This window comes from Mustela putorius, unplaced genomic scaffold (assembly GCF_011764305.1).
Source record: "Mustela putorius furo isolate JIRA1106 unplaced genomic scaffold, ASM1176430v1.1 tig00537248_pilon_pilon_pilon, whole genome shotgun sequence".
Taxonomy (NCBI): Eukaryota; Metazoa; Chordata; class Mammalia; order Carnivora; family Mustelidae; genus Mustela; species Mustela putorius.
Window position 1 is genome coordinate 14405447 of NW_025422387.1, and position 26804 is coordinate 14432250.

General features: G+C 48.4%; 2 protein-coding genes across 4 annotated transcripts; both read right to left on the minus strand.

Annotated features, from left to right (window-relative positions):
• Positions 1–10: 10 nt before the first annotated feature.
• CUNH12orf43 (chromosome unknown C12orf43 homolog) lies at positions 11–11213 on the minus strand. Of its 2 annotated transcripts, none has more exons than XM_004753381.3 (6): positions 10711–11213; positions 4972–5014; positions 4687–4785; positions 2123–2196; positions 1491–1581; positions 11–998 (listed from the first exon to the last, which is right to left on the minus strand). In XM_004753381.3, the coding sequence occupies exons 1-6, from the start codon at positions 10856–10858 to the stop codon at positions 647–649; spliced, it is 807 nt and encodes a 268-aa protein (XP_004753438.1). In that variant the 5' UTR covers positions 10859–11213; the 3' UTR covers positions 11–646. The 2 variants fall into 2 exon arrangements, with proteins under 2 accessions (XP_004753438.1, XP_004753437.1); XM_004753380.3 differs by having other exon boundaries at positions 11–1001; positions 10711–11206.
• Positions 11214–11715: 502 nt separating this feature from the next.
• On the minus strand, positions 11716–25693 carry OASL (2'-5'-oligoadenylate synthetase like). Of its 2 annotated transcripts, XM_004753384.3 has the most exons (6): positions 25227–25692; positions 21687–21969; positions 20410–20585; positions 16947–17188; positions 14359–14506; positions 11716–12744 (listed from the first exon to the last, which is right to left on the minus strand). In XM_004753384.3, the coding sequence occupies exons 1-6, from the start codon at positions 25422–25424 to the stop codon at positions 12244–12246; spliced, it is 1548 nt and encodes a 515-aa protein (XP_004753441.1). In that variant the 5' UTR covers positions 25425–25692; the 3' UTR covers positions 11716–12243. The 2 variants fall into 2 exon arrangements, with proteins under 2 accessions (XP_004753441.1, XP_004753443.1); XM_004753386.3 differs by lacking the exon at positions 16947–17188 and having other exon boundaries at positions 12657–12744; positions 25227–25693.
• Between the last annotated feature and the right edge of the window lie 1111 nt (positions 25694–26804).

Here is a 26804-nt window from a genome sequence, read left to right on the forward strand (position 1 = left end):
AGATTCAGCATCGATACACAGGCAGAACCCCAACTATTTTGTTAAGTTTGGGGGTCTCTTGACAATTTATTTTCAATCATCTGGTTGGCTCAGACACATGATCATGCATGGTACATTCACAAACGTGGAGGAAAAAAATTCTGGAAACCTAGTGGGGGAGAAAAGCTCTCAGACAATGTTGTATAAAGTCTGTGTGGCCTGGAGGCAGAAAAAACTCCTTCTGGGCCGAGCAGCCCTTCCCTCAGTTTCTTATGGTTTTCTGCCACACCAGGTTGAGAAGGTGGAAGGAAGGAAAAGCTCTCCCTTCACTCACTCTCCTCAGACAGTACAGGGAAGACAAGCTTTACCACCTGGTCAACAATCTTGAATAGGTGGATGGCTCCTTTTTCCTGAAGCCATGGAATGTTCTGGTACCACAGGTCTGCCCCAGCCCCCAGGGGGAGCACCAATGGGCAGGCCTTAATTAGGCTTCTCACTCTACAGCTGTCTTTGTCCTGACCCTTGGGCAAGCCCCAATCATGGTCCAGGAATGGACTTCCTATCCAAGTTCTTGGACTTGGAAAGGGAGATGGGGCTTGGAAATGACTTGTCCCCAAAGGGCACCTTGTCCTCCAGACTGGCTGAGCCTTGGGCCCGTATGCCGAGGTCAGCTTGCAGGCGTGGCCACTGTACTCTTTGTTGATGGGAATGGGGAAGCCTCACTGGTCTTCTTGGCTTTTTTCTTCCTTCTCTTCTTTTTGGTCCCAAGTGATGGCTGGTCTCCATTGAGCTTGGGTGACTGCTTTTCCTGCTTCCTAACTGCAGTTTCGCTTATGACGGCGGTGGCAGCGTCCAAGTTGGCACTGGCCTCCTTCTTGGCTTTCTTTTTAAACTTCTTTTTCTTTTTCTTTGCCTCTCCGTCCACTCTTATAGGGCCATGGATAGCAGATTCCTGGAGGATGTCGGAGGCCGACACAGCTGCCTCCCGGCACCGCTGCCATTCCTCCTCGCTGTCCTCACTGCTACAAGGGAAGAGCACAGAGTGGGCACAGGGCCCGGAGCTGCCCCTTACAGCCCTCCGTTTCAGCCACAGGGAAGAGTTCACAGTGGGAGGTGGCTAGAGAGCTCCGGCCTCAGAGTGAGGCTTACCTAGGTTCCAGCCCTGGCTTTTCTGCTTCCCAGCTGTGTAACCTCAATAAGTGACTTCACCTCTTCAACCCTCAGTGTCTTCATCTACAAAATGAGGATCTTACCAGAGCCCAGGCCTCACAGGGATGCCCCAGGAGTGAGGTGTCTGGCAGTTGATGATGCCCAAGAAGCAGTAAAACTCCAAAGCCAATGCCCAACAGAACCTCTTCCCCCTCGCCCTGATGGCACCATTTCTCTAGCTACCTGACAGGTTCCTTCTTGGCCTGGATCTGATCAGATTCTGCTTGGCTATTCCAGAGGACTGGCAAACACAGACAATGGGCAGAAAGAGGGGAACACGAGGAGAGGGTATGAGACCTCACCTGGAGCCAGAATGTAATCGCTTTCGGCCAGGCTGGGGAGCAGCTTTCTTCTCGAAGCCTCCCGGGATGGATGTGAAGAAGAGGCGGAAGCCTAAAATCCAAAGGGGTGGGGTCAGCACTGCCAGGGGCCCTCCTCCTAGGGGCCAACGCTGCCCCGCCCAGCCCTCAGGGAGCTCCGAGTCCAGAGGCAGAGACCCAGGAATCAGTGTTGGTTGGTGACAAAAAGGTGTCTTGTGTGTGGAGAGGCACGCATGATGCCTGCCAGAGTCAGGGGACGCCAGCTGCCCCAACAGGTCAGCAAGCCCTAAGGGGAACTGGAAACCTGCAGGTGAACCTTCTGCCTCAGGAAGTTTCCGCAGTGGCAAGTGGGCTGGGCACAGGACAGACAGACTCGGCCAGGGACAGCTGGGGAGTGCGGTTGGTAAGAGGCCCCCGCTCGGGCTTTGACACCTTCATCTCTCAGAACCTCAGCTTCCCCTATGGCTTCCCCTGTAAACAGGGAAAGCATCAACGAGCCTATTTCAGAGAGGGCTGTGTGGATCAGAGAGTGTATGGAAACAGTTTGCCAGCTGGGACACACATCGGGGGTGTGTAAGGAAACAACACCAGGTGCTAACAGTATGACTGCTCACCGTCGTCCTCTGCGGGGACTTGCTGTACCTTAGGCTTTGCTGGCTTCTCCACTACTTCTGAGATGGTAATCGAACTATGGAAGGAGGAAATGGTTGATTTAGGATGAGGTCTGGAGTAATAGGGAAAAAGTAAAAAAAAAAAAAAACTAAAACAATTTTTTTTTAAGTAGAAGGGACAGGGGAATATGATGTTAAATGCTACAGCAGCAAGCATGCGGGCCTGATTAAGGGCAGTAACACCTATAGACGTAACATGGTGAACGCTCCCCTTTAGGGGCAAATGGCAGCCCTTCCTTTGTTTGAATCCCATTCTATTCCAGAAAGTGCTGAAGAAGTTTTAAAGATACCCACAGTATAACAAAATTCAATTTCAAATAGAACAAAGCAAAAACAGGCCAGGAGGGACAGACAATGCTGGAGAGAGGGGGCATGGTTTGCTTTGAGCTTCCTGGAAGCAAGCATGAAAAGGGAAATAAGACCAATCTGGAGAATGGTTCAGAGGTCAGCCTCTAGAACAGGGCAGCCCTGTTTTTTCCTTTCTTAATTTTTAATTTTTTAAAAAAATTTGAGTTAATCATGCGTTGACATACAGCTGTTGAAATAAAACAGAGATCCCATATACCCTTCCCTTTCCTCCCTATGGTAACATGTGCATAACTAGAGTACAGGTTCCAACCAGGAAACGGACACTGATACAACCCACTGACTCTATTTACACTTCAGAGACCTGGCTTTGAATCCTGGCTTCGTTGCTTTCCTGTGGTGTCCCCTCCGGCAACTGACTTCATCTCTCTGAGCCTCTGTTAACTTACCTGCCACACGGAGAATAGTAACCCTACATCTTAGAGTTGTCATGGGATGAAATAATAGTTGATATCAAGCACTTAGCATAGAGCTTGGCCACAAGTAGGTGCTCAGTAAATGGTAGCTCTGATGATGATGAAGATGGTCCCTGACATCAAGATGAGCAGGAAGAAGTACTGAGATCAGGAAGCATCGTTCTGGTGAGTGCTGATGAGGTCACCATGCACGGCAGAGAACAACGCTCGCACAATGTCTTGGCGGCGAACACAGGAACGTACTGGGTACATTCTCCTGACTGTTTCTTCCCTATATGCCAAAGGCATCCCTTGGAGCACCATGCAGGAAAGCAGGGAGCAGGCACAGAGCCGCTGCTGCCCAGGTGCCTAACTCTGACCCAAGCATCTGACACAGTGGTTCAATGTCAGTCTGCAGGGGACACGAGAATGCTATTAGGACATAGTAGGTCAAGGCCAGGGATGCTGCTCACTGCTCTATGAGGCACAGGGTGGCTCCCCACAGGCAAGAAAGATCCAGTCCAGGAGTCTAAAATGTCAGGAGTGACAAGGCTGAGGAACCTCGATCTAACACAAGGAACCAATTAGAGTATCATTTAAGTCTCTTTTCAGAGAGACGCAGAAACACCACAGGGAGCATGTTGACTGTGGTTGACCTGTATCCTGCGTGATTTCCACCTGGGGAAACATCCGATGTGAATCACCATAATGCCAGCCAGGCCTTGTTCACCCCAAAGCCAAAGGGTCATGAAGAAAAACTGCTCCCGTGTGTTGAAATGCCACTGGACCTCCCCACGCGTGTTCACCACATTCTCGAGTTGGGGGACTGGTACTGACGCTGCGGTGGCTCAGGCTGCGAAGGTCTGGCCCAACATTCTGTTAGTCTCAGAAGAACAGCTGGTTTATACTTTGGGAGGACACATTTGTCTTTTTGATAAATTGAAGGACGATGGCCTAAACATCTTCATCTCCCTTTGAAAAATCTGGTGGGGCTCTGCCAATCAGGAACGGATGTAGACCAGCTTATCCGGAAATGTGTTCCATGCTACACTTATCAGTCTTCCCTGAAACAAAGTCACTGTGGCCAGATGAGTTTGGGGAAACTGCCAGGCCAAGCAAAACCACACAAGTCTCTTGACTGCAGGATTCTCAAAGCCTTGAATATCCCATTATGAATCTTAAGTCTCCAAAGGCATAAGGAGGTACACAGATTGCAGTGTTTCCCAACTTCTTTGCTGTTGGACCCCTTCTTTTGAGAGCCATGCTTTGGACCTGGCACTGACTTGAGGAACACTGACTGCGATCTGTATAGATCATATTCTTAAATGCAAGACAGAGAACCAGCACGGCACAGGGCATAAAGAAAGTACCCCCAAAATAGTAGTTTTGGCTGTCTCTACCCTCTTGTGGTGAGAATGAGCTCTCGCTTCTTGCGTTCCTCTGACTTTCATGGTAGCCGGATAATGCAGTGCTTAAGAGTATGGCCTTTAGGGCCAAACACACTTGGGTTTGAGTCCCAGCCTGGGCCTTACAGTCTGTGCCTTCAAGCAAATGCTCCTTCTCCCAGAGACCCTGCTTCCTCATCTACAGAATAAGGACAATGATAGGACCTGGTTACGAATGTCACAAGGGGACATATGCCACATGCTTGCCCAGCTCCTGTTTGCACACCCTGAGGTCCTAGCCGATGTGAGCCATCCCTGTTTGTATTAAAGGATGCAGAAGAGAAGGGCCATCTTTGGTTACCTGTCCAGCAGGGCTCCCAGTTTCTTGGCTACGTGGGCTCGGAATTCGGGGGTGGTCTGAAGTTCATTGCCATCTTGTTCATGGTCGTCCACTCTATGCCTACAACACACATGAAAGGACCTCATTTCCCACCAGCTCAGCAGCTGCTCCCTGTCCACGAGGGCAGGGATTCCATGTGTCTTGTTCACCCTGACATCCCAGGGTCTAACCTCACGTCTGGTACATGGCAGGGGACCACTACTTGTTAAAAGGGTGGATTAAATTTGAATACAGTGTGCACAGTACCTGAGGCTCGGCTGGGTGGCTGGCCCCTGATTATTTCCAGCACCTATAGAAATAAGGAAAATTGAGGCATTTATAGAGGAAATGACAATAATACCCATTGGGCATGACTTACATGTATAACACACTGAATGCTCCCAACAACCTTGTTAAAGGAGTTATTATCCATTTGGCAGAAGAGGAAGCAGGGGCAAGGAGATGTAAACTAACTTGGCCAGAGTCAGGCAGCTAGTAAGCAACAGAGTTGGGACAGGATTCAGGTCATCTGACTCCAGAGCCCCCTCTGAACCACCATACTGAACAATAAAGTCTAAGTGTGTTTGATTCCAGTGTTTACTGCACACCTACTGTGGGCCTGGCTGTGTGCTAAGTGCTGTGGAGGAGAGAGAAGGTAGCTCGGTTACATAGGCTGCGTTTTTCAAGCCAAGATGCTGGGGATGCCTGGTGGTCATTCGCTCAATCAGATCCTGAAGCTCTAATATCACCCAGGTGGTGATGCAGCTGATGAACAATTTAGACACAGATCCCAGCCCTCATGGAACTTCCGTTCTAGTTGGTGGATATGGATGACAAAAACCACACAATTAAAATATGAAGTTAGGTAATGATAAATCTAGGGGAAAAAACAAAGCAGGGGAAGGATATGGGGGAGGGACAAGTTGGGGGATCATTTTGTAAAGGTGGTCAGGGAGGACTTCATGATAGGTGACACACGAACAGAGTTTTCAGAGACGTGAGGGAGTGAGTCAAGTGCATACCTGGGAAGAGTCTTCCAGGTAGAGGGAAGAGCACCTGCAAAGGCCCTGAGGCAATACTTCAGAACCAGCCAAGAAGCTGCTGTGGCTGCAGCCCAGTGAGTTGGTGGAGCAGCAGAAATGGGGACCTTGTGGGGGTCAGAGCAGGATGGGCCTGGTGGGCCAGTGTGAGTACCTGGGCTTTGAGGGAGGTAAGGAGCCCCTGGAGGATTCTGCACAGAGGAAGGACATAAACGGATTTGGAATTTTCCAGCATGTCTCTGGCTGTGGTGTGGACACAGGCCGTGGTGGGGTGAGGGCAGGAGGGGGCCGCGGCAATCAGGGAGAAGGGTTAGGGCTCTGGATGCATGTATTTTGAAGAAGTCAGCAGGATTTTGCTGACAGACTAGATGGTGTGAGAGATGAATGAAAGATGGTTCTCAGGTCTCTGACTTGAATAATGGAACAAAATGTGCTTGTGTCTTTAGGAAGCCAATTGGACAAAATGATCACGTGGTAATTCTGGGCCCCAAGCAAGGCCTCATGGTCTTGAATCAATCCAGGGCATGCAGTTCACAGGTGTTCTGTGTCAAACAAGTTCTGGAGAACAGCCCAGAATGCAGAGTGCCTGATGCTCCTGCAGTTGGGGAACCTGCAAGCCTGGGATGGACCCAGTCCTGCCTTCTGAGCACACACTCACAAGGAGGAGGAGTATTTTATCCGGCATGACTACAGAGCAAGGGCAGTGATGGCTAATGTCCTGGAACAGCAACAGTATGAGGCCCCAGAAGACAGGGTTCAGTTCTGGTTCTTCCACTGTGACTCCAGACATGTTACTTTATTTCCCTGAGCCTTCGTTTTTGTCATCTATAAAATGGGGAGAAGACCACCAACTTCCCAGAGTTAGTGTGAGGACATAGTAAAGTTTTACACTGTTTCAGAAACTATTTTTTTTATAAAGATTTTGTTTATTTATTTGACAGACAGATCACAAGTAGGCAGAGAGGCAGGCAGAGAGAGAGAGGAGGAAGCAGGCTCCCCGCTGAGCAGAGAGCCAGATGTGGGGCTTGATCCCAGGACCCTGGAATCGTGACCTGAGCCCAAAGCAGAGGTTTTAACCCACTTAGACACCCAGGCACCCCTCGGACACTTTGTTTGCATGTCTATCTCCTCCCTGGATTTGTAAGCCGCTGGAGCACATGGTCCGCCTCTTGTTATCTTTACATCTCCAGCTCTGGGTGTAGTGCCTTGGTGTGAAAAAAGGTTGCATAAAGTAATCAAAGTGTATGCTGCCCCAAATGTGGTATGTGTGATCATTACTGGGTTAAAGAGCTCATTACTGGATTAAAAAGCTGTATCAGGGGTCACATTAATAACATAGTCACTTTGGGGTGCCTGGGTGGCTCAGTCAGTTAAGTATCCGACTCTATTTCTGCTCATCACAATCTCAGTGTTGTGGAATTGAGCCTGGTGTCAGGCTCTGGGCTGGGCATAGAGCCCATTTAAGATTCTCTCTCTCCCTTTATCTCCCCACCAACTTGTGCGCACACACTCTCTCTTTCAAAAAAAAAAAAAAAAATCTTAATACTACAGTGACCTACATTTCCACATGGTCATGGAACAAAGGGTGGGAGTTTTGCCCACAAGAGGCACTTGTCTGTGGCAGGGAGTGACAAGAACAGCAGTTAATAGCACAGGCTTAGAGTCACAAAGACTCTGCCACCTACAAGCTGGATGACCTTTCTGAGCATTCACTTTCTCATCTGTAAAATGGGGCTAATAATTGCTAGAATGGATTACTGGAAGAATTAAACTAGACAATGAACATGAAGTGTTTAGAACAGGGTACACGGGGCACCTGGGTGGCTCAGTGGGTTAAGTGTTCAACTCTTGATTTTGGCTCAGTGTTGTGAGATGTTGGCTTAGCTCGGAGGCTTGCTTGAGTTTCTCTCTTCCTCTGCTCCTTTCCCTCCCCCGCCCCCACACAAGTGCCCTCCTTCCAGCTCTCTCTCAAATAAATAAATAAATAAATAAAATCTTTAAAAATAAAAATGAAAAAAGAACAGGGCACACAGTAAACTCTCAACTCGTGGTGGCTACTATTAGAATGGCCCCAGAATGTATGTTAAGTGTTCAGTATTCTTCCTGGCACACAGAAGGCGCTCAATAAGTAACAGGGCTTATTATGAGCAGCTACATCTACTTTGGTTAGCAGAAGGTTTACAGTTTCACAAAAACAGTGAGTCATAAAGCAGATATCTTAGATGCCTCTTTTCCCATGTACACCTCTTCACTAGCTGGTCAAAGCTGTTCATGTTTGAGACTCCCAACAATCCTAGGACTTAGGCATTTCTTTTTTTTTTTTTTTTTAAGATTTTATTTATTTATTTGATAGACAGAGATCACAAGTAGGCAGAGAGGCAGGCAGAGAGAGAGGAGGAGGAAGCAGGCTCCCTGCTGAGCAGAGAGCCCAATGTGGGGCTCGATCCCAAGAGCTTGAGATCATGACCTAAGCCGAAGGCAGAGGCTTAACCCTCTGAGGCACCCAGGCGCCCCGACTTAGGCATTTCACACATGAGGAAACTGTGGCTCTCAGAAATTATTTTACTTGTCTGGGGTCAGCTTCACAGCTTCACAAAGAAATCCATTCTGTCAAGGCAGAAACAACTGGACCGGAAGTCTGGTTGGATGTCAGTCCCTCACTCATCAGAGAAGTGCCTCTCTGGCAAGTTCATTCATGTAAGAACTATTTTCCTGAACGCTGTGCTAAGCCCTGGGGATACCATGGTGAGGGACAGGCCAGATCCCAGCCTTTGTTAAGTTCACGTCACATAACCTCTCACTAAACTATTTGTGGAGCAAGTCGGGCCAGGGTTAACTCACCCACAAATGCTAGGGATGCAGGGATGGAAGGAAAAAGAGATAAGTGGCAAGAGTAGGGGAAAAGGAAGCACCATTTATGAAGGGAATCACACAAGGTATGATGGTGACACTGTGAAGACATAGAACCAGCTTTTCTGAAGAGGTGGTTAACTCAGCTATATCACAGGGTAAGCAAGAGTTAAGTAGGAGAGAGAAAGCAGTCCACGTAGAGAAAGCAATCACAAAACTACTACCACTGATTGGGTCTTTAATATGTGCCAAGCATTGTAGAGGTATCATCTCTTTGGGGAGGGGAGGGACCACCATTACCCTTACAAGTGCCTTACAAGTACCTTGCCCATAGTCTCACTGCTAGTGAATGATGGAGTTGGCAAGGCAGACCTATATGCAGAGCTGAAGAGAAAAGTGCTGAGTTATGGTGTCCAGAGATGAGAGGATATAATATGGTTTGGAGTCTACCTATGGGAAATGCAATGTGGCAGGACAGGAGGAAGAGAGAGGCAGGGAATGGATTGAAGACTACCAAAGGGCTTGTAAGTCCTTTTAAACAAATGTGGGGGTTCTTAACCTTGCTTTGCTATGGCCTGCTTTGGCAGTCTGGTAAAGCCTTGATCCTCCTCAGAATAATGTTTGAAATGCATAAAACACAACACATATGATTACAAAGAAAACCAATGATACAGAAATCCAGTTACCATTATTATTTAAAAAAATTAATTAAAAAAAAATTAGTTAAAAAAAAAATTACGGAGTAAGGGACAGGTGAGGCTAGGTAGGGAGAGACAGGTAGGGGGCTATGTGACCAGGCTCATGCAGGGGACTATGCAACCAGGCTCACAGAAATCCCAGAAGTGGAGAAATGTTATAGATATTAACCAGAGAGCAGGGAACAAAACAAACCCACCTTGTTTGTAAATATAGACAAGATATTTTCAAAATATTTACAAATCCATCGTTTCCCTTAAATGTTCTACAAAAAATATTTACCAATAAAAGCCCTCAGTGGCAACCCATCCCAGATCCCTCTCACTCTAGAAAGATTTCCCCCCTGTTCTCACCTTCCCTTAATAATTCTTCACTTCGGGACGCCTGGGTGGCTCAGGTCATGATCCCAGCGTCCTGGGATGGAGTCCCACATCGGGCTCCTTGCTCCGCAGGGAGCCTGCTTCTCCCTCTGACTCTGCCTGCCATTCTCTCTGCCTGTGCTTGCGCGCTCTCTCTTTCTCTGACAAATAAATAAAATCTTTAAAAAAAAAAATAATTCTTCACTTCATTTCACCCTTTGTCTGCCAGATCCATTTTTTGACTTTGTGAGAAAAGAACCCGGCAACATTACTACATGTGCTTCTTTATTAATGCACTGTCTTTATTAAGGCATTAAGTAAGATCTACAGATGGGTCTAAAAATGACTGCAATTTTAAAGCAGGGACGAGTGTAAATTATCTTTTCCTAATATTTTCTTGTGAATGCAATGGTGTTTTGATACATATGCATACTGCAATGGGATATGAAAATCTGTGATTTTATCAGGACAAAGTAACAGGTGTTGCCCAAACGACTGTAGTTGTTTTGCTCACATGCATGACAGAAAGGGATGCTAAATTTCAAATGCAGGTTAATGAAAGTAAAGGTAAAATATTTTTCCGATTCCAACGTCACGGATCTTCTAGATTCTACCCATGACTAGGAATCCCTAAGTTGAAGGGCTTTGGATTTATTCTCAGGGTTGTAGTCACGGTCAGACACGTGTAGGACTAAGCTCGCTGGCAGCATCAAGGTCTGAGAATGAGCTGGACGCGGGGATAAGGCTGGAGATCGGTTTACAGAAAGGGGGCTGTTGCAGTCATCTTGGAAGAGGTGGCGGGCTACCAGAGTGCAGCAGTGACGATGGACCAAAGGAAACAGAGTCAAGAGACATTCAGGTGCTTCAGTTTCCCTGACTGGGATAATGAAACAACCCTCCCTCGTGCTGCCCACTCTTTGAATAGGGGTTCCACCCAGTCCCTGAAGCTTTCTCAGGGAGAGAGTGGAGTCCGGATAACACCCTCCTAACCATCTATCCGCTGAGACCCCGGGATAAGATCCCACGCCTTTCCGCCAGACTCCCAGAGCACAGTGTCCTACCGGCTCTTGACTTCTCCGGCCCTCTCTGGTGCAGCTCCAAGCCCCAGGCTGGCATCGCTGCCTCCCGGCACCGTGCCAGCTCCTCCGCATCGCTGCCGCTGCTGTTGCTGCTCTCCAAATCGCTCAGGTTGGCACGGGGCGCCGCCATCTTGAACTACCGCAAAGGATTGTGGGGAGCGCTTCTACTGGCGAACCTTCTCTGCACCCACAGGAGGGCGGGGGAACGCAAGGTTTTGTGGGGATTGTAGTTCTTCGACGGCGGCCCCCTGGGACACGAACTACCCTGAGAGTTTTCTCATACGTGAGAGCTAGATGTCCATCCTTTTCTTGATGAGGCAAATGAGATCCACAGAGGAGAAGGAATTGCCCAAGGTCTTACGGGGAGTTAATTACAAAACCAGCATTGGTTCTTAGGCTTTGATCTAATGTAATTTCAATATTATCCATTTATTCCAGTAATTCCCAAATTCTTCTAGGCATCAGAAACACCATAGGGAACTTATTAAAACTCAGATTGTTGTGTCCAACAAAAATTAACCAAAGGAGGGCGCCTGGGTGGCTCATTCAGTTAAGCATCTGCCTTTGGCTCAGGTCATGATCCCAGGGTTCTGGAATGGTGGGCATCTCGTTCCTTGCCCCCAGGGATCCTGCTTCTCCCTCTGCTCTTAGCCATGCTTGTGCTCTCTCTCTCTCTAATAAATAAATAAAATCTAAATATAATATATATATATATATATATATATATATATATATATATATAAATAAACAAAAAAGGAATCAGGGCAAAGGCGAGGGGGGAAATGAAACATTTTATTGGGTTATTGGAGTAACCTGATCACATGAACTCCTCTGATGATAGAGATACTGTTCTTTTCCAAAAGCCTTTGGACTATTACATACCATTTGTGTGTGTGCATCAGGAGTTGAGAGAATTGTTTTACACTTCATCATACTCACTGTCCCAGATGTTAGCATGCGTGGAAAGAGATGAAGAACACCCAAAAAGAGATTAAACAAAGGTTATTTATTTCTAGCTTTCTATTACAAGGGAGCCAGCCACTGTTCCCTGAAAATTGGCAGAGACTCCAAGACAGAGAAAGCTTTATAGTGGAAAAAAGAGGAGGTTTCTCTTCACTTCTTGATTGAAGCTGTTGGCATGGGGAAGCAGTAGGTGGCTAACTAGAAGCAGGCTGTCCTCTGTGATTGGTTAGGGAACTTATTTGCCTTTTTCTGATTGGCTCTATGTTGGAAGTGCAGTGGAATTAGGCAGTTAGTGACCAAGTCCTGATGACTGGGGGTAGATTGCTGCGAAGGTGGTGGTTTGGCTTCCTGGGCTGGGGACTGCAGAGGTTGTGTGGGTCAGAATCCTATCGTCATATGTGGTCTGGCCATTGTCCATTGTATACGAAATGTTTCACATCCCTCCTCATTCCCCCACTTGCAGGGCTAAGCTAACTATTTACAAAGCTGGTGAAGACATGGCACCTCCCCAGGTGAGAGCTGGAGGAAGTGGCTGATATGCTGAGTCCCAGATTAGTGGGGCAGAAATGGAAAGCTTTCAGCTTTCTTCTTGGAGAGGATAAGGGTGTCACCGTCCTGGATCCCATAGCTGCACAAAGATGACCAATCCTGCAGAACTTGACCTTGGAACTGCAGCTGCTGCTTTTTTCTGGGCAGCCCCTGCTGGTCTTCAATCTGGTGCTTCAGGCCTAGGATGAAGCTTTTGGGATCAATGCCATAGGCATGGCTCCCCCCATCAGGATTCTTCACAAATACCTGGATCTCGTGGGAGGTGGCCTCCACCAGACAGAGACGAATGTTGGAGAAGATGCCGTAATAGGCCAAGGAGCACTGGTTACTGAGGAGCTGTCGCTTGCCACCGGGCTCCTGGAAGGACAGACGCTTCAGGGCCAAGGTCCCCTGGCTCTCCCAGATCTTCTCTTGGATCTTCCTTATGGGCTCATAAGGGTTCACCGTAAGAATCAAATCTGAGTAACCCCACTGTCCCACTGTCACTTGGATGTCTCGTGTCCTCTGGAAGGGAGAGAAGAGGGAGAGGGGGTCAGTTCCACGCTCCTCTGCCTGACATGCAGAAGTTCTCCTTACCTGTTCCTAAGTTTCCAACAGCAGCAGTAGTAGCAACACACTTGGGCTGTGCCAACCACCTCCTAGGCCCTGTGCTGGGTGCCTGCACTCTTCTGAATGCGTTTTATTTTCACAGTGATAAGGGAAATCTGTGTTCTAACGTGGCCAACCAATCCAGCAGGAGATCCCAGTCCCAATCCCAGGGCCATTCCGGGTTTTCCCCCTCTCCCACTGGCAGTAGCTGTAAGCGTGGCACAGTACAGAAGTAAAAGTGTATAAAGTGCCCCCCTTTGTGCTCCGGGCTCAGACCTTGAGAGATTACTCTCCTCTGAGCCCTCTGGCATTAAATAAACCTTGGATCCTCCAAGGTCTCTGAGTGCCACAGGGTTCTTTGGCTAGGATCCAGTCCGGGTCCTGTACAACAGCAGCCTCATGAAGTTGGTTCCTATCATCCCCTTGTACAGATGAGGAAACTGTGGTTGAGTAGGGTTAAGTGACTTAGTGATCATCACAGAGGTAGCGAGGAACATAGCAGGTATTTTAACCAAGGTCAGACTCCAAAGTCTGTTCTTCACCACCACTGGAGGTCATGCTCAAGGTTCTGGGAGTCCCCGGTGGCTGGAGAACAGCACCTGGCAGGCGCTGGGTGGGGCTGGACTGCTAGCTGATCTTTTTAAGAAGGAATATAGGCCCAGAATCCCCACGTCCTCTGATTTTCAAGATTAAACATCTTTGCAAAATGATTTTTATACTCCGGAAAAATCCAGAGGCATATCGATTCAGTCTGTCTGTGGGCCTCACTTGGCTGGTGGCTCCCACAAAGACCTGGGCATAAATCCTGGCTCTGCTCCTAGCAGTGTGATGTTGGTTATTTACTTAACCTCTCTGAGTCTCAGTTTCTTCATCTGTAAAATGGGGATAACAGTGTTCAAGATAGTGATAATAATGTTTGACCTCTCTATTTGACAGATTTGTCCCAGGACAAGTGCTTGGCAAGTTATTAAGTACAAGAGGAATAGAATCAAAGTGATTATTATGATCTTTGCCTGTACAGCAGGTTTGCCATTGCATAATAATATTACTTGGCATTTTTTGTTCATTGAGTAACTTCCCTCGCAGTTCTTTTCTTTCCAGCAGTTTTGTGCAAGGTTGTTTTCATGGGCTTGCTTCCCACCCAAATCCAGTGAGTTCTTTGAGAGTAGGAGCCATGTTTGATTTCTACCCCACTGTTGTCCCCACCAGCCCCAAGTGCTGGCACGAAACAGCTGCTGAATTCACTTGCGTGGCCTCAATTCCTGCCCACAGTGATCGGGAGCATGACAGCTTTCTCTTCCGGTTATGGCAAAGAGAAAGAAAAAGAGAACATGAATTTAAAGGAAGCAATCTGAGGCTCAGCAGGTTGAAAAATGTTCCCAATTTCACAGAGCTGCCGGGTGCCAGGCTTGTCTGGTTCTAAAGCCTTGTTGGTGCCATCGACACAGAAAGTAAGTAAATAGGTAAATTCTCCGCAGTTACCTCCTTCTGAGCTTCAAGCCCCTGACAGCCCCACAGAAGAGCCATTACCTTCACATTCCAGCTGGGGACTGGGTTCTCCTTGTTGTCATAGCAACAGTTCTGTTTCAGGCACTGGGAGGCCCTCTCCGCGACTATGTCCCATCTGTATCCTTCTGCCACATTGTGGGTGGGATCGGCCGGATCCAAGATGATGGGCCTGCAGCACAGGGAGAGGGTTCCCAGGCTTTTTCTGGTTTGCAGGCCAGAAAGAAGCCTGTTCAAGGAAACATTTAATCAAAACCACTGAGCATGTGCTGGGTGTGGAGCCTGGGGGGGGGGGCCATTGGTCCCGAAGGGTCCGGGAACATCACTGGAAAGGAACAGATCAGGGTTGATTATATTTCCAAGAAGTCCTTTTTAGGGTGTGGAGTGTTGAGATCCCCAAAGGTATGCTGTAGCAAGAACAGAGGCCGGCTCTGGCCGGTGGGCCTCTTAAGATCAGAGCTTTTGTTTTGCTGAGCAAACTTACTACTTAGGTAAGTTTGAGGCTAGGGCTGCTGAATTGCTTTGGATAATAGAAACACCATCAGCAATAACCACTGAGAGTTACTGAGGCACTCGGTCAAGCCCTATGGGAATTAACCTATTTTAATCCTTCTAACAGTTCTAGGAGGGAAAGACTATTAGACTATCGGTTTCTTTCTTTCTTTCTTTTTTTTCCCTTAAGATTTATTTACTTAAGAGAGAGAGATAGAGAGAGCACGCAAAATGCATGAGCCGGGGGAGGGGCAGAGGGAGAGGAAGACAAGCAGACTCCTGCTGAGTGGGGTGGCCTGGTGTGGGGCTCCATCACAGGACCTTGAGATCATGACCCAAGCTGAAATCAAGAGTTGGCTGCTTACTTAATTGAGTCCCCCGGGGTGAGACTATTTAATTGCTGTTATATATCCCCATTTCACAGATGAGAAAACTGAGGCCCAGACTTCTCTAAGTTCTTACTGTCAGCAGATGGGTGATCCTATCCCTTTGCTCTGGTTCAACAGAGAAGAGGTTGGGCTGCCCCCAAGCATCTCTCTTCTGTATAAATGGTGAATGAATACTTAGCGAATATTGGCTCAAAGAGGGTCTAACAGTCTCCTTAGGCTGCTTGGGTTGAGCACATGGGGCAGATGCCAAGCCCATGATTAAGTTCTGGCTCTTGCACTCCAGGAGCTTTTGGCTAAGGAGGGAGCTGTGACTTCATCTATGACAGAATGTGACAGTGTGCTATGGGAGGGTGCTGGACACCACAGGCTCTATGTTTGCTACCCCCAACATCCCTGCACCCCAAACCAGCCCTGCCTGAACTAGGGAGCAGTGCCAGGCTTCCCTACAGGATAAGATCACCTGACCCAAAGTGATCCACCAGGTGACCTGACATGTAGGGTTTGGGCCCAGTGAATAGACTGGTTCCTTCTGGGGTTTGGACCAAGGATAAGGGAGGTCCCTCATCACATGGAAGTAAGAGGGGAGTAGGGCAGGTATGGGGAAAAAAGCAGAGGTTGTCAGAGGAAGAGACGGCATGTGGACCATGAGAGGGAGTGGCAGAGAAAGAGGGTGTCTGTAGGTTTGCCTCAGGTCCTGATGGTTTCCTAACCTCAAATTTCTGGGCATCCTTAGAATGAATCCTCTTTTCATCAGGAGACTGGGTTTTACTTCCTTGTTTTTTTTTTTTTTTTTTTTTTTTTAAAGGGACCCAACATTCACATAAGGGAACAATAAACATTCTTGGGATATTGCTCGCACTGACCTAGAGCTTCTAATATAAAGAGTTGTCTCAGGCTGGGTTTCTCCAAAAGCAGATCCCAGGAGAAGAATGTGAGTGCCCATGGTTGATTTGGAAGGACAGGCCAGGAAGCCCCAGTCGGGAGTGGGAGAGTGATACAGGAAGGGAAGGATACTCATGAAGGGTTTGTATTGAGGTGATTCCCACTGTGGGCAACTGGAGGTTAGTCCCAGCACAGGGACTCTGGGAAACAATGTAGCACACGTGACCCTAAGAGAGTCCTTCCATCTGGGATGGGAGGGAGCTGGGGTGTTTATCCACCAGCCTCCACCGGCCACTGGGGGAGGCTGAAAGCCCCAGGCAAAGGCTGGAGGCTGAGCCAGCCTTCACATAAACGGTGACAATCCCGGGGTTAGGGATGGGTGCTGGTGCTTTGTAGAGCTACATGCGCCATGAGAGTGAACACCTCTCTGGCATCTACCATAGACCAGACCGCATGGGCCCTTTAGGTATTTCCCCAACCCTTACAATAGCCTGCATTGTAGATGCCACTTACTCTTGCTTTACAGAGGAGGAGCTGAGGCTCACAGCGGTGAGAAAAAGCCAGAACTGGGATGAAACCCGGCTGCCCGGATTCTTTCCACATTTCCATGCTGTTGCTAGAATGCCCTGAAATGGTCTTTTGGAAGCAAGAGAACTAAGTAGGGTGGGGTTCCTTGAGGCACAAGGAGAAGGCTTACAGCCCCTCTGCCCACCGGGGCATTTTGAAAGGTTTGAGATGTCAGTGTGATTTTAGTGCCTGATAAAGCAGCCCTCCCATTCAATGCGACACTGCCTTTGCCTCTCTCCTTTCTGTTCTCTGAGATGTGGCAGACACGCAGGGGCCCAGTACCTGTCTCTTTTGAGCTGTTTTCTGACAAAATCCTTGATGACTGGGTTCTGGAATGTGTAGTACTTGGTCCAGTAGATGCAGAGGAACTTAAACTCCTGGAGTAGTTCCATCACTGAGGTGAAGCCTTTATCCAGCCTGAAATTCTCATTTTCCTGAGTACCCATCTCCCAGGCGTAGATGGTCAGCAGCTCGAGGGCATAGTCAGGGGGCAGCGTGGCCCTGGGGCACTTGGCTTTCACGTACTGTTGTTGAAAGAGACAGGAGAGACCCCAAGATCTTGTGTCAGGATCACTCTAGATGGACCAGAAACTGGCAACTCCAACTTCTTGTCTCAGCTTTGCCACCTACTGGCTGTGTAATCTTGGCCAATCGCTTTCCCACTCTGGCCCTAAATGGTTTCCCTGTTTCAGAATTAAGGGGCTCAGTTGGTCCAGTGGATTTCAAACTATTCCTTTTTTTTTTTTTTTTAAGATTTTAGTTTTGGGGCACCTGGGTAGCTCCGTGGGTTAGAGCCACTGTCTTCAGCTCAGGTCATGATCCCAGGGTGCTGGGATGGAGCCCCGCATCAGGCTCTCTGCTCAGCAGGGAGCCTGTGTCCCCCTCTCTCTCTGCCTGTCTCTCTGCCTACTTGTGATCTCTGTCTGTCAAATAGATAAATAAAACCTTAAAAAATATTTTAGTGTTAAGCAATCTCTGCAATCTCTGGCTCCAAGCCTCAACTTCAAGATCAAGAATTGTATATGACACTGACTGAGCCAGCCAGGTGCCCCATGTAACTCCTGGAATGGACTTAGGAAGAGGTGTCCCAAAGAGTGAATGTGTTGGGCTCTAGATCTGAGCCTAAGCAACTGCATTTCTATCTATTTTACTGTACTAGGCTTCTTCTGAAAGATTTCCTTTAAAGAAAAGTCTTTGCTAGGGGCGCCTGGGTGGCTCAGTGGGTTAAGCCACTGCCTTCGGCTCAGGTCATGATCTCGGGGTCCTGGGATCGAGTCCCACATCAGGCTCTCTGCTCAGCAGGGGCCTGCTTCCCTTCCTCTCTCTCTGCCTGCCTCTCTGCCTACTTGTGATGTCTCTATGTCAAATAAATAAATAAAATTCTTAAAAAAAAAAAAGAAAAGAAAAGTCTTTGCTGATAGAAAAAGAGGGGTGGAAATGTAAGATTTTATAGGCGAGATAAATACGACACCAGGCGAGGAAGGCAAAAGGCAAGATTTATTAAAGGCACTCTGGCGAAGTTTCAGGGCTCAGGAGAAGGGGAGCCAGGAAAGTTGCGCTGGGAGGAGGTGAGCACCCTCGGGTGAGGTTCCTCGACTCTGGAAAGGGGAGTCGGGGAAGTCGCACTGGGTTGGAGTTGGTGGGGATCTTTTATCAGGCCAAGGCAGGGCATGGGCTCACATCCATATATGATAGGGTATTTGGTGATCAGAGGGTATGGGGTGGGGGGTCCTGATACTTCTGTTTCCTGCATATGTATCAGGTTATCTATGGAGATGTGACCTGGGCATACAGCCTTTTGGCGGGAGAATCAAGGGTTGAGGAAGGTGGGGGAGGGGGCTGGAAGATGGCGGCCCAGGCGGTCATTTCTATTGTTCCTCCTGCATTCCCGGAGCCACCAACCCAACAGGGAAGTTTCTACAGATCTTGGCAATAGCCGAGATTCTGTGGGGGAACACAGAAAGCTCTAGGAAGCATTTCTCTCTTCTCCGTTGTATAGTACCTACACTGTTTGGATGGGATTACCACTCCCCTCAACACCAGGGTGAATCCTGTTACGAGCTGATAATTGTCCTTATTGTTTAAGTCAGGTTTTTTTTTTTTTTTTTAAAGATTTTATTTATTTGACAGAGAGATCACAAGTAGGCAGAGAGGCAAGCAGAGAGAGAGCGGGAAGCAGGCTCCCTGCTAAGCAGAGAGCCTAATACAGGGCTCGATCCTAGGACCCTGAGATCATGTCCCAAAGGCAGAGGCTTAACCCACTGAGCCACCCAGGCACCCCTGTTTAAGTCAGTTTAAGTTGGTTTTTCTCCTACTTGCAAAAGAAAGCGTCTTACCTGATACCAGTCACTTCCTGTCTAAAGAATCTTTCTAGGGGCGTCTGTGTAGGTCAGTGGGTTCAGTGGCCGACTCTTGATTTTGGCTCAGGTTGTGACCTCAAGGTCCTGAGGTTGAGCTCCACAGGGGACTCTGCACTCAGCAGGGATCTGTTTGAGATTCTTTCCCTCTGCACTCCGCCCCCCCAACCAGGTGCATGCACTCTCTCTCCCTTTCTCTCAAATAAATAAATCTTTTTTAAAAAGAGAGAGAAACCATATGCGATCAAATCCTTGTTTTAAGGAGGAGACTCGAACAAAAACAGAAGGGAGGCTTCTAGAAGCAAAGCTGATATACTCTCTGGACATTACCAGAAAAAAGGGCATATCATATGTAGGAAGAAAGCACTTTGCATTCTTAGAGAGCAAGAAAATGAATCTTTCTGCGGAGTTCTAGTTCTCCAAAGCCACAAAACCTTGCGTTTCCTGTAAGTGACTGACTAAACACCAAACCAACTTTGTTCTTGGCTTTGGGCATTCTGATGACGGAAGATGTACCACAACCTTGGTTGACTTGATAATCGTGTAAGAAGAAAATGGCTTCACCATCCCTCACCCCCACCCCCAATAAACAGAGTAACTGTAAACTTACTAACCTTGGAAATTTTCTGATTCTGTTTTTTTATTTATTTTAGAGAGACAGAAAGCGAGTGAGTGGGGGGAGGAGCAGAGGGAGAGCGTGAGAGAGAAAATCTTCAAGCAGACTCCCACTGAGTGTGGGGCTCTATGTGGGGCTTAACCCCAGGACCCTGAATGATTGGGTTACCCAGGAGTGTGTGTATGTGTGTGTGTGTTTGCGTGTGTGTATTTTAATATATACAAGAAAGCATCTTTCTTCCACCCTTTCTAACTTTGGGTTTGTTTCTGAGTCTTCCTTTCACAAGTTTAGTTGACTTTATTCATGGAGATATTTTGAAATGTACCTGGTACCATGCAAGCCAGCATCTGTGAAATCTAAAAATTGGCTGTTGCAGATGTATTCACTCGGTAATGACCATGACAGGAACACGGGTATTTGTGGGGGAAACTGGTGCAATTAACAGAAACTTTCCTTCTGTTCGTCCTTAACTAGCTGAGATTAACTAACATCTGGAGAACTCAAAGTAGTCAGTGTTAGCCAGTATCGACTGAAACTGGGGTGTCGCAAACACTTGTGTCCTGGAAAATATTGTATATTCCTTGCTTTTCTCCTTCCTTCTGTTCCTCCTCCTCCTCCTCCACCTTCATCACTATTTCAACTTACAGTTTAAAAGATTAGCATTTCCCCCCCTTCCCCACTACTACCCCCCACCTTGATGCAGGCCCCGCCTCCTCTTCCCTGCCCTCTACAGGCTCCCCCTATTGTGCCCCCATCCTGGCAGCCTCCTCACCTGCAGGTACCAGTGCTTTACTAGCCGGAGGAGGCTCTTCAGCTTGGTTGGCCGATATTTCACGAAGTTTCTCTGCAGCTCGCTGAAGGATGGGGAGAAATATCCAGGGTAACCCTGGGCCTCAATCAGACTCACATAGACCTCAGGATGTGGCTGAGTGTTGGAAACAGAAGGCCCTGGGGTGAGAGGGAGCAAAGGTAGAGAGCCGGGATTTAGGAAACCCCAGGTTGTTAAGTGGGGAGGAAAGGGTTGAGCCTGCTAATTTCCCTGGAGTGTCTCCCCAGGGAAACTGGACTCCTCAAGGCCCAAGAGAATCAAGGTTTGCCTTGCTTGATTGTCCTTCTGGAGAACCAAAAATGGGCTTGCCATTCTTCAGACCACTCAAAGACTGTTATTCTTTCTCGAGGTCCCAACCCACCAGGTCCCCTTGATGTCTGCTTGGGATTTCTTTCTCAGTGACTGATTCCAACCTCCTGACACCAGAATCGAGAACCAGGGTCAGATAAGAGAGCTGGCGGCCTCAAGGGCATTTGCAGAAGGGTGTGCTTCCGCGGCAGCCATCACTAATGCATCCCGGCACTCTTGTTCTTGCCCAGGTGGGACCCCATTTCTGACACCGTCCCTACAAGGTGGATCCTAGCAGCCACCCATCTGGATGAAACCTGATTCACCTGGGGTTGTAGCTGATACTGTTTACTCCAACCCCAGGACTCTTCGCCTGAGGACAAACTCAGACAAGGGCGATGGTAAGTTGGGGAATAAACATCCCACGCTGTATTTGGTTGAGGGGTACTCTGTGCTGTCCCCTAGAGTTCTCCAGGGGCATGAAGCCAGAGGCTCGTTTGGTGACTTTGTGATGCTTCCTCCTTTCCCTATCCCTCTCCCCTACTTCCCTCTCAGCAGTTCCCAGGACTGCTTATCCTCACATCTTTGTCTTAGGGTCTGCTTCTGGAAAAGCCCAAACAAGGACAAGCCCTGGCACCCGTGATAAATGCTACAGGAGGACCCCAGCTTCTGCTTCTAACACCTTCCCCTCTGCCGCTCTCATCTCCTCTTGCAATCATGTATTTATCCACAGGATTCTTTGGTAATTGTTTCCCAAGCTGATCAACACAATGGCCTGAGTTGGGCCAGCCCCAACTGAGCCCCCAGCTCAGGATGTAGGTTGAACAGATGATTGCAGGTGTCTGCAGCTGGCCGTGAATGAGAGGTGTGAGAGTTCAGGTCTCCCTGAGATGGCAGGTGTGTGCATCTGATGGGCTTCCCCTCCCCCTTACCCAGGGCCCTATAGGCAGGCACGATGGTGACAGTGATGGGCTCTGCCGTCCTCCTGGTCTCAATGGTGAAGACAAGAGCATCGGGGTCTCCCTGGGTGATTTCCACGTCCTTGAGCCCAAGGGCCAGCAGATCCTGGCAACACAACAGCTTCTTCCATATCAGACTCAGAATGTCTTGGTGGTGCTTGGCCTCTTGCTGGAAGCTGTGGAAACAGCTCAGGAACGCCACCAGTTCTACCTCCAAGTTGTTCCTGACTGCTGTGCCATTCCCGAAGGAGCCTACCTGCGGAACACAGAACCCCGTCACCTGCCACTGCCTGTGCCAGGCAGTCCCTGGTGCTCCTTACGTGAATTATCCCATATCCAAGGCTCCCCACAGCCCAGAAGTGTGGGCGGGTAGTACCAACATCCCCTCTTACAGGCGAGGAAACTGAGATTTCAAGAGAAGTCACTCGCTCAGGGTCACAGAGTACATAGCAGAGCCAGGGTTTGAACCCAGGCAGCCTGACTCCAGAGCCCAGACATTGTTTTGCTGCTGAGATGGGGTGTTCTAAGCTGCAGAGTGGTGCCTCCTCCAAGAGACCACTGAGGCCTACTCCCCAGGGTATTCTGAGCATTTGGGCATCTGAGCCTTTCATGACATTAAAAAGTTGGGAGCAGGATTGCCTGGTGGGTAAGAGCCAAGGGGCAGCCTGACTTTGACCTTGACTCCTGCACTTGTTTCTCATCTCTGGTCCCTAAATGTGAACCCTAATTCCTCGTCTGCAAAGTGAGAGTAATCGTGGCACGTGAGTCATGGGTTCCTGGGAGGATTAGATAAGAGAAGGTGTGTGTGTGGGGCTTGCCATGGGCCCGGCATGCAGGAAGTCAGCCGTATAGCCCTCATCCTCTTCTTTGTCTCGTTTTGACTCAGATCATCCCTTCTCTACCTGGGGTTCAGTTTCCCCATCTGGATGGAAGGAGCCTGAGCCGGATGATTTGGAAGCAGTCTATTTGATGTTCTGAGAGTCTAGACCTGCTCTCCAGCCCCTCCTGCCTCTGGTATATAAAGCCCTACAAATATCTGGCCTCCTGTCTTTCTCACCACAGGCTGGGAGATCCCTCAGACCTGAGGGTGATTACCTCTTCTGGCAAGTGGAATCACGACAGATTGATTGTAATGCAACTGTCATGGGTTGAACCTTCACGGTGTCTGGCACTATGGAAGGTCCTTTATGCCCATGGTATCTTTTATTTAATCTTAACACCCACTGACTGGGGTGGGGACTAGTCACCCCAGTAATTGTCCCCAGTGTACAGATGAGAAAGCTGAGACAGTGGATTCATGGCCAGGAGTCATAGTCATGGTCAGTTAAAGGGTCAGAAGACAAGGTGTTCTGACAAGGTGTTCTACTTCTTTCTTCCCTGTGCCCCAAGTCTCTGTGCCCCAAGGCCCTAGTTCTGAGGAGAAGTCTGCCATCTTTTCTTCCTCCTTTTTTTTTTTTTTTGCATTCTCTTTCTGCACCTTCATTGAGATCGAACATTTCTGCTGGGAATGGAACCCTGTGTGCGGATGAAGGGCACATTCCCTTGAAAGCTATGCCCAGACTTCCTGCCTTTTGCAATGAAGACCCAGGTGGAGACTAAAGGACATTCTTGAACAAGCTTCGTGACTTACTCCAGTCCAAGTCTTCTTAAACCCAACTCATTCGAGCATTCTGAGCATCTGAACCAACCAAGCTCCAGATTTTTGTGGGGGGTGGGAAGAGGGTTTAGAACGTGCATAAAGCATTATTTCTCCTCTACCATTGCTTTGGGGGTATCACTCTTATTTTATGGTTTTGGTGGGAGGGGGAAGTGGCTCGGGTTTCCAGGGAGAATTTGAGGGCTGGGTAAATTCCACTTCATGTCATCAAAACTCATTCAGTTGGTCTCCAGACTACCCCCCCCCTTTCATCCACTTCACCCTCAAGATTGTCAGGGGTGGGGCAGGCTGGGGGTGTCTGCCTGACTCAGAGCAAGAATTTATAACGGCGCTTTTGTTTTGGTGCATTTACCATGTGCTTATCTCTTAGTTTACATTGATGAGGCTTTTGCTGGACAAGGAGGAAACTGGTGATGATGATGATGAGACAGAAGGTATGAGAGATAAGAGGAGTCTAAGAAGGAAAGGAAAGGAAGCCAAGAGTCAAACCGTGGTCTGTCTAAATCCTGTGGCCTCAGGCTCTAGGTGCTGGAGATGGGTGTAAGGAAGGGCTGGGGACCCGAGATTTCTAAATCCTTTACTGAGGTGAGAACTAGAGCCCTAGGCTGGGGTCAGGCACCCTAATTCTAGTCCTGCCTTTGCCGCTAGCTCACTGTGTGAACCTAAGACATCTCTCACCATCTCTGTGCTTCAGTTTCCTTAATGTTTAAACAAAGGGTTGGCTGAGACTGATTCTCCAGGGCCTTTCCAGGTTTGACCCCCTTGAATTTTGATTCTAGCTAGGACAAGAAGCAGCTGAAGGAAGGGCATGGGGGGAAAAATCAGTGGGGTTGGCCTAGAGCACCGGCTGTGGAATAGATAGATCCTGGTTCAAATCCCAGTTCCCCCAGGAGCTGTGTGACCTTGGACAAGTCACCTTACCTCTCTGAGCTTCCACTAAAGAAAACGTCTAATCAAAAACTTACAACAGAAAAGTAGGAAGAGACTCCAATGAGCACTCACATATCCAGGCAGTTAGTTCCAGCAAGTCTAAACTCCTTGCCACATTTGCTGCATTAAAACCTTGTTAGAGCAATTACAAATACTGAGGAACTTTGTCTCTGAATACTTTAGCATTTTTAAAAAAGATTTTATTTATTCATTTGAGTGTAAGAGAGAGAGAGAGAAAGAGAGAGCACAAGCAAGGGTAGAGGCAGAAGCAGATTCTCCACTGGCAGGGAGCCCGATAGAGGCCTCAAATCCCAGGACCCCGATATCATAACCTGAGCTTTTAAACACAGATGCTTAACCACCTGAGCCACCCAGGCACTCCTGCTTTAGCATTTGTATCCAACCAAAAAGAGCACTTCCTCCTGGCCCATAACCACAAAAGGATTATACCTAAACAATCAACAATGCCTCTATTATCTAATATTCAGGCCATATTAAAATTTCCCTACTTGTCCCCAAACTGTATTTTATGGATGGTCTATTCACACCAGGATCCAATCAGAGACCGTGCATTGCATTTAGTCATTATGAATCTTAAGGGTCCGAACCTCCATTTTGCTCATCTGTGAAATGGGAAAAGAATCGTGTATACCTCAAAGGGTGCATGAATTAGAGCTCGTGTATTGTAAGGGATTAGGCTAGTGCATCCCAGAAAAGTGAACTATTGTCATGAGTTTCCTTACCAGACCTGTTCTGCTCAAGACAGAAGCAGGGTAGGGTGCAGGCAGCTCAGTGGGATGCCCTGACATGTCAGCCGCGTGGGCTAAGGATAATGAGGCAAGAGGCTCCCAGCATCCTCTGGGATGAGGACCCTCATGCTGCCTTTGCCAGGCCCTGGCTTTATGGAGGGAGGGGACCAATCTCACCTTGAGCACCTTCAGCACCCGCACCTTCTCATCCAGTCCGCAGTCGCCCTCAAAGTGCTCTTCTCTCAGGAATTGTTGCACAGTCTGCACAGCCTCCAGAACCTCCACTTTCTGCTCCTGGTAGGGCTGCACCCATTGAGCCACAAAGGAGTCCAGCCTGGAGGCAGGGGTGGCATACAGCTCCCTGGTCAGTGCCATCTCTGAGCCAGAGGACCACCGCTGCTCAGATATATAGCCACACAGCTATCCGGCTCCCTGCACGCCCACTTCTTTAAGGGGGCTCCTCCTCAGTTGACTGCCAGCACCCTGCGGGGTAGAGGGGCCAGAGTGGAGAGGAAACCAGGAGATGACTGGGCTGACCTGAGTTTCTCTTCTTGGAGACCCTTTGCTGCAGCAGGGGCCCTCCCGCTGGGAGTTCTGGGGCCACCTTAGCAAGCTTGACTTCCAGCCTAATCTTTTTGCTATCAGTTTCGATTCTCAGCTGCTTTGGTTTCCCTTTGATGACATTTGGAAACTGAAATTGGCTGAGTTTAGCCCTGGAGGAGCCAATGCTCCCAGTAGGTCAGAGTGGGATGCTCTCTATCAGCCAGTCACCCCACATTGTCATATGAACCCGAGGCTCAGAAAGATGGGGACTTGCTCATGGTTGGTCAGGGTGAGCTGGGGGAAGCCCAAAGATCCAGAGTCTGGCAGAACAGACTTTCAGTTCTGGTCTGCCCTTTGCCACACTCTACTTCTCTGACCCTCCCATAACTGACCCATAAAAAAGGGGTTAGTAATCATACCCTCCCCCATAGGTTGTTGTCCAGATTAAGTGTGAGAACACTGAGCACAGAAAGCACTCAGTAAATGCAAATATTATTATTCACTCATTAAGTACCTGTTGGGCACCTGTTGGCTGCCAACAGTGTTAAAGAGACAAAATAAGATGGGATTCCTGTCCCCAGGGGCTCTCAGAGCTGTAGGGGAGAGGGGCAAGAGATTCTGAGAGTCCAGTGTGACCCTTAAAAGATTACGGATCTGGCCAGGAGGAAGAGGAGGGCAGACCACAGGCAAAGTAGAAATCCGAATGGTCCTGGTGTGTGCCAGGGATTGAGTTGTCAAATATGCCTTGGCACAGAGGGTAAGGAGGAAAGAGGTGAGAGATGTTCCTGGACAGGTGGGCAGGGTTGAATAATTGGAATGCCATCATTCATTCATTCAATAAATATTTATTGAGTAGTTACTATATGCCAAGCCAGTGCTGGGGATACAGCAGGGACTAGACAAAAATCCGTGCCTGCAGAGGGTTTACGTTCTGATGGTGGAGACTGACCATAAACAGGAAAAATAAGTCAAATCGTAGTAAATAAGACAATGAGAAGTGCTAAGCAGAAAAAGTAAAGCAGGGCAAGAGGTTAAGATATATGGGGTGTGTGTGCGTGCGTGTGTGTGTGTGTGTGTGTGTGTAGGATTGTTTATATGTTCAGTCTCAAATAAGGTGGTTGGAAAGGCCTGAAAAGGAGATATTTGAGCAAAGACATGAAGGAGGCAGAGTGAGCCATGTGTATGCCCGAGGGAAGAGGATGATTCATGGCA